General features: G+C 37.7%; 2 protein-coding genes across 2 annotated transcripts; both read left to right on the forward strand.

Annotated features, from left to right (window-relative positions):
• The first annotated feature begins 1,692 nt into the window (after window positions 1-1,692).
• LOC140820879 (proline-rich receptor-like protein kinase PERK4) lies at window positions 1,693-5,810 on the forward strand. The gene is made up of 9 exons (XM_073181252.1): window positions 1,693-1,733; window positions 2,066-2,745; window positions 2,959-3,519; window positions 3,623-3,709; window positions 3,950-4,020; window positions 4,128-4,204; window positions 4,817-4,964; window positions 5,043-5,204; window positions 5,412-5,810. Exons 3-9 carry the CDS (start codon window positions 3,012-3,014, stop codon window positions 5,694-5,696), a joined length of 1,338 nt encoding a protein of 445 aa, XP_073037353.1. The 5' UTR covers window positions 1,693-1,733; window positions 2,066-2,745; window positions 2,959-3,011; the 3' UTR covers window positions 5,697-5,810.
• Window positions 5,811-6,387: 577 nt separating this feature from the next.
• Window positions 6,388-12,148, forward strand: LOC140820873 (ATP-dependent DNA helicase DDM1-like). The gene is made up of 15 exons (XM_073181239.1): window positions 6,388-6,660; window positions 7,091-7,354; window positions 7,430-7,513; window positions 7,836-8,176; window positions 8,266-8,455; window positions 8,548-8,723; window positions 9,364-9,433; window positions 9,516-9,705; window positions 10,101-10,196; window positions 10,282-10,376; window positions 10,456-10,575; window positions 10,956-11,075; window positions 11,269-11,367; window positions 11,464-11,574; window positions 11,711-12,148. Exons 1-15 carry the CDS (start codon window positions 6,595-6,597, stop codon window positions 11,951-11,953), a joined length of 2,265 nt encoding a protein of 754 aa, XP_073037340.1. The 5' UTR covers window positions 6,388-6,594; the 3' UTR covers window positions 11,954-12,148.
• Window positions 12,149-12,303: the final 155 nt, after the last annotated feature.

The following is a 12,303-nucleotide window of genomic DNA, read 5'->3' on the forward strand; positions in this document are numbered from 1 at the left end:
CTAGCAGAACAGCACAAGCAGAAAAGAAATAGTATGTGGATGTTGAAGTGCTCAGAGAGATGCTGTGTAACTGAAACATGGAGGGGGAAGAAGGTGGTGCTGGGGTGGGGGGAATTGTCGGAGGTGTATTAAGGTAATTTAGTTATTTTTATCACCAGTAAAGTGGCTTAAATGACCAAACATCACATTTTGTTTACGAACATGAAGCTTGGGGAAAGATTAAAGCCATCCCAATTGAACACATTATGGCTGGTGTTAGCCAAAATATTCCAATTTTTCTCATATCAATCAAAGGCAGCGTAAGAATTGGCCAAAGCCATTTTTCAGAATCACACATTTTTATACGAACGACTCCTCAACATTCGTCGCCCATCATAAAAGCATTGTAATTAATCAAAATGTAAAATAATGTTTTAGGCATTATAATACGCATGCAAAGTATTTGTAGCGGCTAGTAGCATAGATAATAGAAGGGTGTTGTGTTTTTTCATCATGATAAGTGTTCTTTTATTACCATGGGATGGGGGCTTAGTTTTAATATGAAATAGACCCAGAGACGCTAACTACGTATGGTGGAGGAACGTTCAACACAAATATTATACTAAATTCCTTAGACGCACGTCCCTATAGCATCTGAAGAATCCAAGAAACAACGATACCGAAGCACGTAAAAGCTCGTCCAGGAACAAAGTGAAGGAAATTCGAAAACTTTTGGAAATCCTTGTGTCTCGAGACATGCAGCAGCATGTTTATTATACACTACACCACCTTGCAGTAATCCATTCCATTAACATAAATTGCAGTGTAAAATTGCATACCAGGAGCATTAGTCCAGATTCCTCGAGCTAATGGGATCCTTCAGTTTTGCAGTGTTTTTTTATTTTTTTAAAATAATTTAAAAAATAGTGTGAACGGTGGCGACAATAGCGGGCGAGTCAAAATTATTTTGTAGTGTCTGCTCATATAGTAGGAGCAGACACTGCTATATGATCAATGTTTGCTTGTTTTCCGCCACGGCGTCCATGTCGAGTCTCAGTGTAGTCCTGGAAGTAAGGGTTTAGGTCGCAGTGAGAGAGACATCACCTGGTTAACCTGCAGTAATATGAATAAACAAAAGAACTGGTAGTATAAACATTAGTTCTGTGTGAGTGTGCAAAAACAAATTACAGAAGGTCGCCTTCCTCTCCATCCCAACTCCTGTATTTGAAGGTAACTGATGGATTATCACCCTATGCTCAAATAACTTAGTTGTATCCCTTGTGCCCACCTTCAAAAGAGAAGCCACCTATGCAACATAATTTAATTGAAAAGTTCAGCTAATGTGGTAATTTGAAAATCGGAGCTATACTTTTTCACGATTTTGTATGTTACTGTCCTCGTGGAGTTATTTAAATTGTAAATATTTTGTAATCATTATGCTTTCCTCTGTATAACGTATGCTTCGCTTGCAACGACTCTAGTGTTGCATTACTTTGCAGTGAAAAAGAATAATTATTTTTAAAAAAATTATACATATAATACATAAACGTACAAAATTCCCATTATCCAAATGTATTGGGTGTTCCCAACACAACCATTCCGGAAACATAATTTTAGGCACAATAGTTTCTCCTTGTTTGTAGGAAATCAAAGGTCGAGATTAAGCTCTTTGTAATAACATGAAAAAACACAAATCAATAATGTTCCTCTCCTTTTCTCTTACATTTGAGGAAACTTCAACTGCTGTAATTCTGGTATGCCGCCTGTTCTCTCTTAATTATGCCTCTAATGTTGGAATCTTGATTTGTGTGATCATTAAACATATATACGTACACAACGAATTGACATGTTCTAAACTAAAAATAATTTCGTCCTTCTAGTACTTTGTTATATTATTTCATGAGGGTCGATTCAAAAATAAACTTTTTTCTTTATTATCTCTAAATAAATTTAAGGTGCATGTTTATAAGAATATCTCAGGATGGAAAAGAATCATTTTTTGGTGCAATGCTCTGTGAATTTTGAAATTTCGCGCGTGTGGTATGTAATATTCATGTGCATGGCGTTACATTGCCTTGAAGAGCAGTCGTGGGAGCATTTTCCTTCCGGCGGTGAAACCGAGGCCAATCTTCGCCGGGAAGTTATTTACAAATGGCTTCATCTCCTGATACTGCTCCGCCAAGTGATATAACCGGAGAATCTCCGCCAGCTCCTCCCGCAGATACTCCTCCACCCTCTCCACCCGAGCAGCAGGAGTCTTCTCCGGCCCTACTACAACATCACCGCCGGATCCTCCAGCTTCCTCCCCTCCTCCTCCAGACTCCTCCACACCTGGAGACGACCCTTCTTCAGCCCCTCCACCTTCCACACCCACCGAACCCCAAACCCCGCCAGCACCTCAAGATCCAGTCACACAGCCTCCTCCATCATCGTCTCCATCTCCGCCGGCTTCATCGAACAACAACCGCACGCCTCCTCCTTCTCGCGGCGGTATTCCGTCACCTAACTTATCTCCAACAGGTGGGTCACAAACACCAGCTGCTTTGGCTCCTCCATCTCCTTTGCGGCCATCAAACGGGAATGCGGATGCATCATCCGGGACGGATGCTTCGTCTTCACCATCTGATTCCACAGAGAGTATAGCGGTCTTTGCAGGTGCTGTTGTTGGAGGAATATTGATTCTTGCCATTTTGATTATCTGTCTGGTGTGTGCGAAGAGGAGGAAGAAATCGCCGTATCATAAGGATCATGGGCGTCCACCAAAAGGTATGAAAATATAGGACATTGCATTTTCAATGATTCATTTATCCTTTCGCCTCTTTAAGCAAACCTTTTAAAGTGCAAATGAGAGAATATGTAATACCACTTTCTCGATTGCGTCGCATAATGACTATATCTTAATATATATTTTTTAAAGCAAATGCCTCAGAATGAGGGTTAGAACTTATGTTATATCATGCAAAATGCTTTTGGTTCAAGGCGGAGACCAGTATTACAACGGCGGCAACCCAAATTGGCATAACCCTCAGAATATGGATCACATCGTCAAGCTTGCTCCACCACCCGGCGTCATGGGCACCCCCGCTGCCCACGGCGGCTGGGGCACAACTCCTCCCCCGCCCCATGCAAACCTAAGCAACGAGTTCATGAGTCCCCCTGGCTGCAACAATTCAGGGCAACATCCCATTTCTCTGCCACCTCCATCTCCAAACGTGGGCGGCAATATGGGTCCCAGAAGCCAGTTCAGTTACGAAGAGCTTGCAGCTGCAACAGGTGGGTTCGCTCACTCCAATTTGTTAGGCCAAGGTGGGTTCGGTTTCGTGCACAAAGGAGTCTTACCTGACGGGAGGGAGGTTGCCGTGAAGAGTCTCAAGGCCGATAGCGGACAAGGCGAACGCGAGTTCCAAGCGGAGGTTGATATTATCAGCCGAGTTCATCACCGGCACCTTGTGTCTCTTGTTGGATATTGCATTGCCAGAGAGCAGCGAATGTTGGTTTATGAGTTCGTGCCGAACAAGACCTTAGAATTCCATCTTCATGGTACTGCATTCTAAGTTCCTGCTATATTTCAAACCTTGAAAATTTAGTATATATATTTGTGGTAGGGATTCTTGACGGTGAAAATGTGAGTTTGTTGTTACAGCAAAAGATCAGTCAGTCATGGACTGGGCGACTAGGCTTCGAATTGCGGTGGGATCCGCCAAGGGGCTTGCTTACCTACATGAAGATTGTAAGAATTCTTGGCTTGTTAATATATCTGCACTTTTCAAGGTAAATTGTATATGGAATGATGGGAAAATCAAAAAAAGGAACCACTAACTTTTTTTACACATTTTCTTCATAATATATAAACTCAAATTGATGTTAAGTTTCTAAACATCTAAGTTGATACTCTTAACAAATAACTAGTCGGGGCACACGATTAGCACATTACTCTTGTTTTTCAATCTTATTGCGTAATTGCGCGCAGGCCACCCTCGAATCATCCATCGCGACATCAAGACAGCAAATATACTACTTGACTTCAACTTTGAGGCCATGGTATCCCTGAAATCTTCAAAATAATTTCCAAGAATCATCTCTTTTTCCGAGGATATATGCTTACCAATAATAATTTTGTTTCCTGGCCTACATATATTATAATATAGGTGGCTGATTTCGGATTGGCTAAATTGACCAGTGAAAATTACACACACGTTTCCACACGTGTCATGGGAACTTTCGGGTAATTTTATCGTTGTCTATTCTGTTTAAGGGCTATTATTGTTGTTTTTATTTAATTTTCATTAGTTATTAATTTATATATAAATATATTTTCTTATGTTTATTGGGTTTTGTCCATTGTCAACCTAATTAAAACATTGACATGATAGAATAAATTGTTGAAACAATATAATTATCCTTACTTAAAAAAATGTGATGTTTAAATACTGTTATCATCGATTATAATTATCGGTAAAATATGAAAAATTGCTCTTTTGGACTTATGTGTTTGTATTTTGCAATTTTGGTTATTTGTATTGTTTAATTTTAGTTTTAATCATGAATGTTTTAATTTTGGAAATTTTAATTATTTTTTATCGGAAATATGAATGCTACACTTATACATCAATATCATGTCTACATCAAATAGGCGCCGCATAATTGTCACATCAGCGTCCGCGTCGAAAAATGATTAAAATTACAAAAATAACATAAATAGCGAACCAAAACTGAAATTAGATAACATAAATGATCAAAATCAAGCAAATATATATTAACTAATATTAAAGTTTTGAAAAATAAAAAATAAAATGAAGTTTTAACAATCCAAAATATATTTGTATATATACCGTAGGTATCTGGCTCCGGAGTATGCATCGAGCGGAAAGCTAACGGAGAAGTCGGATGTCTTCTCCTTCGGGGTGATGCTACTAGAGCTGATAACCGGGCGGAAACCCGTAGACCATACTAATAAAACCATGGAAGACAGCTTAGTCGACTGGGTACGTACGTAGATATATATACACACTTATTGCTTCCAACTTCGTCTTTATTGAGTTTACATGCATGCATGCATGCAGGCGAGACCACTTCTTTCGAAAGCATTGGAAGATGGGAGTTACGATGCTTTAGTGGATCCACGCCTCCAAGATAACTATGTCCCCCATGAGATGGCTCGCATGGTTTCTTGTGCAGCTGCTTCCATACGCCATTCTGCCAGAAGACGCCCCAAGATGAGCCAGGTATACTATGAATAACACCAGTATACTTATTATCATCATGCAAATATATCTAAAAAGTTTAAACACATGATGGAGATTATGGAACAGAAATTTATCCATCACTCGATGAACAATATTTAGCTCCAAAAGTCCCATATATATATACAGAACTTTCTCATGACAATAAGTCAATAACATGAACTTAATCATAAACATCTGTATTCGTAGATTGTACGTTCTTTGGATGGTAATTCGCTGCTGGAGGACTTGAACGAAGGCGTGAAACCTGGACAAAGCGCTGCTTTTAACCCGAAAGGCAACATCGAGAGCTACGACACGGGCGCATACAATGCCGACATGATGAAATTCAGGAAGATGGTGATGACGAGCCAGAACTGCAACAGCAGCGGAGCCACGAGTGAGTACGGGTTGAACCCTTCCTCGTCCAGCAGCAACGATTCGAGAGAATTGGGAGACGTCACAACTCCTGACCCCAACGGGTCAAAACCATAGAAATTTCTTGACTTGATCATATCGCTAGATCTCATACATCTAGCACAGTTAACCTTTAGGAATCGTTCGAGGATATACATGTAGTTTTGCTATATATATGAAAATTTTCATCTATTAATTTTCTTGATATATATGCACACATTTACAAGTACATGGACATTTATACAATGTTTCATGATTTACAAGAGTAAGTCTCTTGTGAGACAGTCTCACAAATCTTTATCTGTGAGATGAGTCAATCCTAAGTAATATTTTTTCATGGATGACCCAAATAAGATATTTGTCTTACAAAATACGACCCTTGAGACCGTCTCACCCGAGTTTTTGTCGATTTATAACGGGACTAATTTTGTGGAAATTGAATTCATTGCAAATATGTTTAAAAGGAAAGGATAAATAATATTTTGATGTGTGAATATATATGTATATCAACTAAAAGTTAAGTGTAGTACCATTATATATTAAAATTTTATATTTTACAAAAATATATATATATATATATATATATATATATATATATATATATATATATAATATTTGATTAATTTGTAATTAAGCAATTTCATTTTTTTAGGGATGGCTCTTTTGAAATAACCCTAGCTTTCAGGGGTAAAAAATGAAGATCAACTTTCCCGCCAATATCCGACCGTATTCCAGATTTCTTAAGTATTTGCGCAGCCATTTTTCATTTTTCACAAGTTTTTATATTTCCACAGCACTTGACGAATTTTTCCTCACATTTTAGGAAAATTTTAATTTTAATTTTTGGATTTTGTACTGATTATTTGATTGCGATTTCTGAAGCGTTTATTTCCATATTTTTCGGAGTAATTGTTTCTGTATTGAAATGTTTCATTTTGGGGCTTGAATGATTCAAGGGATTAGGGTTTAAAGTGAGATGGCTGAGAAAGAAGTGAAGACCGAGCCTGTTGCAGATTCTCCAACCTCGGTTCTCGAAGACGAGGTGCGTAAATAATTTATGTGTATGTTTTTTCGATTGTATTTGTGGTCTTCTTATGTTTATCGAGGAAGAATGTAGTATGAAAGCTATCAAAATGCTTTTTTTTTTGGGTTTCAAAGGCATATGGAAGAAAGTCTGATATGGGTAGTTGGAGTTGTGGCGGTGGTAGTGTGGTCGCTAAATGTCGATGCATTTTGAAGTTGGAGATTTGTTGTCTTAGAGCGCATCAAATTTCTTGTTTCTCGTGAAAATTTTGAATTTTTTTTTTACACGTGTTTATTTGTTGGTGAGTTGGATCATTGCCTTGCGGCTTCGGACACCCTTTGAGTTGGGGATATTACATGTCTTTGTTTTCTTTTTGGTCCTATGACTTTGTTGTCAATGTTCAGTTGATGCTTATCCGTTTTTTTCTTGATATTATTCTGAGCTGAAGGACTGCACGGAGAAGATCGGTGTTGTATTGAAGGATGAAACTGACGCAAATACAAATGATTCTTCTCCATTTTCAAAAATCATCGAAGAGGAGGAAGATAAGCTTCTGGAAGCTAGGCTGAAGAAAGTAAAAGAGGAAGATGGAAACAAGGTTAAAGAGGAGCCTCCCTTGAATGATATCCAGTTCACTAAACTGGATGAGCTTCTGACACAAACCCAACTTTACTCTGAGTTTCTACTGGAAAATATGGAGGATATCACCAAGGTTTCTTTGTTGATGAATTTAAAAATATGAATTGCAATGATATTCTGCTGTTTTAATTGGTTTTTGGATATTTAGAATGAGATGGAGGATGATGAAAAAGCTGTTCAAAGCAAGAGAGGCCGTGGTTCAAAAAGAAAGGCAGCTGCAAGTTATAATACTGTAATTTTCTTCTTCTTGTTCTACCAGGAATCAGTGTTTATTCAACTAAATATTCAATATTTCCTTTTGGATTTTGCAGCTAGTCCGTAGTTTGGTGATTGAGCCATTTGAATTCTGATTGAAATTTCAGTGTGGATCTTGTATTTATTAATTATGGTATCTGCGTTTGATGGGTATAATACATATTCTTTTGAGGACAATATGTTACCAGATTTTGTTAGGTGCTCGTGTGTGTCTACATGGACAGATGTACAGATGTATGCCATTTTTTTATTGCTGTTTTGTGTTCGTTTTAGCCAACATGTTTTCCATTTATCTGTAGAGGAAGGCCACGAGAGCTGTCGCAGCCATGCTTACTAGATCTAAAGATGGTGTTTGCGAAAATACTCTTACAGAAGAAGAGAGGGCCGAGAAAGAGCAATATGAATTGGTACCCTCTTTAACTGGTGGAAAGCTGAAAACTTATCAAATTAAAGGCTTGAAGTGGATGATTTCGTTGTGGCAAAATGGACTAAATGGGATACTCGCTGATCAAATGGGGCTTGGGAAAACAATTCAAACTATTTCTTTCCTTGCACATCTAAAAGCAAACGGATTGCATGGACCTTATTTGATTGTAGCTCCTCTCTCCACCCTCACAAATTGGATGAGTGAAATAAAAAGGTATTTAATTTACTTTTGTAGTTTGTCATAGCTGTAGCTAATATCCTTTCTACGCCTATTGAGTATACTAAGCAGCTGCAGTTTTCCAGGTTTGTGCCCTCGATGGATGCAATCATTTATCATGGGGACAGGAAGGCAAGGGATGAAATTAGAAGAAATCACATGCCTAGAACACTCGGTCCCAAGTTTCCTGTTGTCATTACTTCTTATGAAATTGCACTGCATGATGCCCGAAAACATTTAAGGCATTACAGCTGGAAATATCTGGTTGTTGATGAGGTACTTGTGACAATTCAAAATTTCATTTCTGAACTTTGTGCAAGTGCCAGATTTTTAAGTGTTGCTTATCCTCCAATTTTTGTTTATTGAAGGGACACAGATTGAAGAATTCTAAATGTTTGTTGCTGAAGGAGCTGAAATACCTAACTGTAGAAAATAAGCTTCTTTTGACTGGCACACCTCTGCAAAATAACTTGGCGGAGCTTTGGTCTCTACTGAATTTTATTCTTCCTGATATTTTTTCTTCCCACGAAGAGTTTGAATCCTGGTATTAACCTTTTAATCGTTATATTCTTTACAAGTGCAAGTATTCCTTGAGAACTGTGAAAAAAACAGTTGCAATGGTAATTGCTTTCTTAATTTCTTTTCTTTTGATAAGTGTTCCGTTGACTCAATGTATACCTATGGTTGGTAAGGGGATCGAGTTCATCTGAACATTTAATATCTGTTGCATTTAATCTCTGTTGTGCCGTTGGTAGTTGTTATTTATGTGACATGGGATTCTTTTATCAATTGTCAGCGGTGGAAAGGTTAATTTCATGGAGAAATAGCTTGAATAGGATTGTTTTCTGGCAGAAGTAGCACGATACACACCATAAGTGGTCATTAAGTTGCAATGATTTTATTGCATATTATAGTATGGAGGCTGATTTCTGCCAGACTACAATTATTAAATACCCTGAAACTAAAAATCTAAAATACAAATTACTTAGGTTTGGAATTTGCATCCAAGTCATTGTTTTACTGGAGTCGATGTCTTTGATACCCAAAACACAATTACTTCAGCTTGCAAAATTTTATGATGTTTCATGTTTGTCCGTGTTATGCTGAGGTATTCCAGTAAGTTATGTATGGATGAAAACTGCTTTTGTTGCCTGATTCTTTTGCTTTGATGTGAATTCTTTCAGGTTTGATTTGTCAGGAAAGTCTAGTGATGAAGCCATCAAGGAAGAATTGGAAGAAAAACGAAGGGCGCATGTATGTTAATGGAAACCTACTGAGCTTCAAAGAAGAATATTAATGTTCTTAGCATCATATTTGAGACTTCCTAACACTGCAGGTGGTGGCCAAACTTCATACAATATTGCGTCCTTTTCTCCTCCGCAGATTGAAAGCAGATGTGGAGCAGATGCTCCCACGGAAAAAGGAAATTATCTTGTACGCCACGATGACCCAGTATCAGAAAAACTTCCAAAATCATCTAATTGATAAGACGCTTGAAGGTCACCTGAGACAGAAATCAGAATATCGTAATAACCTCTTCGTTTTCCTATTAATAAGTGCTACACCAAAATTTTCCCTAATACCTATCTTAACTGTTAATCTCTGTACATTTTTATCTCCACATGACTGATTCTTATAATAACTTTCTTAATGTTGTTTGTTTATTTATTGTTCAAGCCTCGGATCTCTCTAAAATAAACTGAAATATGAATTTGCCTAGGTGCAGCGAGGTGATTGTACGATATTGCCTTTGTATTTAACCTGCACTGGCATGTTTGTTCTGATACATCTTTGGTTACAGAATTAAATCCCATTCTCATGCTATTTATAGGCTAATATTCTTGGAGGATGAAACGGCCATTCTAATTAAATCGACTTATCAGGATGATCTATGCTGATGAAAATTTTTGTGAACATGCAGCATATGGTATGAAAGGGAAGCTAAATAATTTGGTGGTTCAACTTAGAAAGAACTGCTACCACCCTGACCTTTTGGAGTCCGCATTTGATGGTTCATGTATGTTATCTATCTCGTAAAACTCTAATGATCTAATTAGTTTGAAATCCATTTCTAATCTTTTAGTTTATGTGCTTTTTGTTAGATTTTTATCCACCTGTGGAACAGCTAGTTGAGCAGTGTGGCAAATTTCGTTTATTGGACAGATTGCTGACTAAACTGTTTGCTCGCAAGCACAAAGTAATTGAACCACTTTTTTAATGTGGATGTAAGTTTTTGTGATAAATGGCTTTTCATTATTTTCAATCTGGGATAACAGGTTCTAATATTTTCGCAATGGACCAAAATGTTGGATTTAATGGACTACTACTTTGCTGAAAAAGGATTTCAAGTTTGTAGGATTGATGGTAATGTTAAATTGGAACAGCGGAGAAGACAGGTAATGCTATTTCTTACTGATGCTAAATGGGTGTCAATTTGGCCTTATCTTCATTGTTATGGGTTCATGTGTTTCTTTTCTAGTGATAAAGGACATTTGGAATTGCAATCGCACCTTTTTTGGTTGACACCACATATGTCTTTGTTTCTGTTTTTTGAAATTAGATTTTTTCTTCCCCGACTTTTGTGCTGAGTGGAATTTGCAGTTAGAAAACAGGGAAATCCCATCTAGAAGTATCACAAGTCATTCATAATATTTGAAGCTTGATTATATATAAAGTGATTATGGACTCATGATATTCTATGTTTTTGGTTGTTGCTTATTCTCTTCACATTTTGAAATTGATATAAACTAAGATTACTTGCTGATCTGACATACAGATTCAAGATTTTAATGACGTTGACAGCGAGTATAGAATTTTCCTCCTTAGCACTCGGGCTGGGGGACTAGGCATTAATCTTACTTCTGCTGATACTTGCATTTTATATGACAGCGACTGGGTACCCATCTTCAACTCTTATTTCGTATCTATCCCCACCACAGACGGACACACACACTTATTTCCAAGCATGCCACATGTTCTTTGTTTTCCTTTTTTTTAATTTATTTTTGTCTGTTTCTCCACATCATCTACTCTTTTTATGTATAAAGTGCTGTCCTCAGAAAATTAATTTACATGCCCTTGCATTACAGAACCCTCAAATGGATTTACAGGCAATGGACCGATGTCACAGAATTGGTCAAACAAAACCTGTCCATGTTTACAGGCTGGCTACTGCTCAATCTGTGGAGGTGCCTCATAATTCAGTCTCCATCTGTTCCAAATGTCGTTCAAATTTTTTTTTGCTCGTATATTTTGATTGAAGAAAATAAATTTTATACCATCAGGGTCGGATGTTAAGGCGAGCTTTTAGCAAGTTGAGGCTTGAACATGTGGTGATTGGGAAGGGACAGTTCAAGCAAGAACGATCGAAGGCTGATGCAACTGATTCCATGACGGTTGGTGCTATGTGCAATCTTTTGCTGTTGCATATGTTTTTGTACTTTGTCCTCAGTTGAAGTCGTCATTTTTTTACGACGTTCACAACCAAGCTATCAAGAGAAGACCATCCTCACATTCTGTTGCATGTTTCAGGAAGAGGAACTGATAGCTCTTCTTCGTGATGAAGAAGATGAAGTGGAAAGAGAGATTCAGACGGACATTAGTGACGAAGACTTGGATAGAGTTTTGGACCGTAGTGATTTACTAATTTCTGATTTTTCCGAGGGAACTGATAATTTTGAGTCAAAACCAAGTGTCACTCCACTTAAAGGACCTGGCTGGGAGGTGGTGATTCCAACCGCAACTGGAGGAGTGCTCTCCAGTCTCAGCAGCTGAGCACTGGTTGTTTATGGGTATATCACCTCTGTTTTTTGGAAAATGCAGAATGTGTTTAGTGTATGTGTTTGATCAACTTTCCTCCCATTTTTGTCGAATATGTCGAGAGGAATGTCTACTAGGAATCGATAGACAAAATTCTATCTGCCCAGAGATGAGTTGATGGGGTAAACTATTTTGAAAACGTTCTCTCGTGTAGTATTCGAAAAATGATTAAAAGCCCACTTGAGAAAAAAATAGGTATTAATTGTCTTCATTTCAAATTCACTTTTTTAACTAAAAAATGTTGTATTTGTATTATGATGACTGCCTCAAATTTTTACCCTGGGCAAGTGGCAACACACACATCC

The sequence above is a fragment of the Primulina eburnea genome, unplaced genomic scaffold (genome assembly GCF_022965805.1).
Source record: "Primulina eburnea isolate SZY01 unplaced genomic scaffold, ASM2296580v1 ctg241_ERROPOS200780, whole genome shotgun sequence".
NCBI lineage: Eukaryota > Viridiplantae > Streptophyta > Magnoliopsida > Lamiales > Gesneriaceae > Primulina > Primulina eburnea.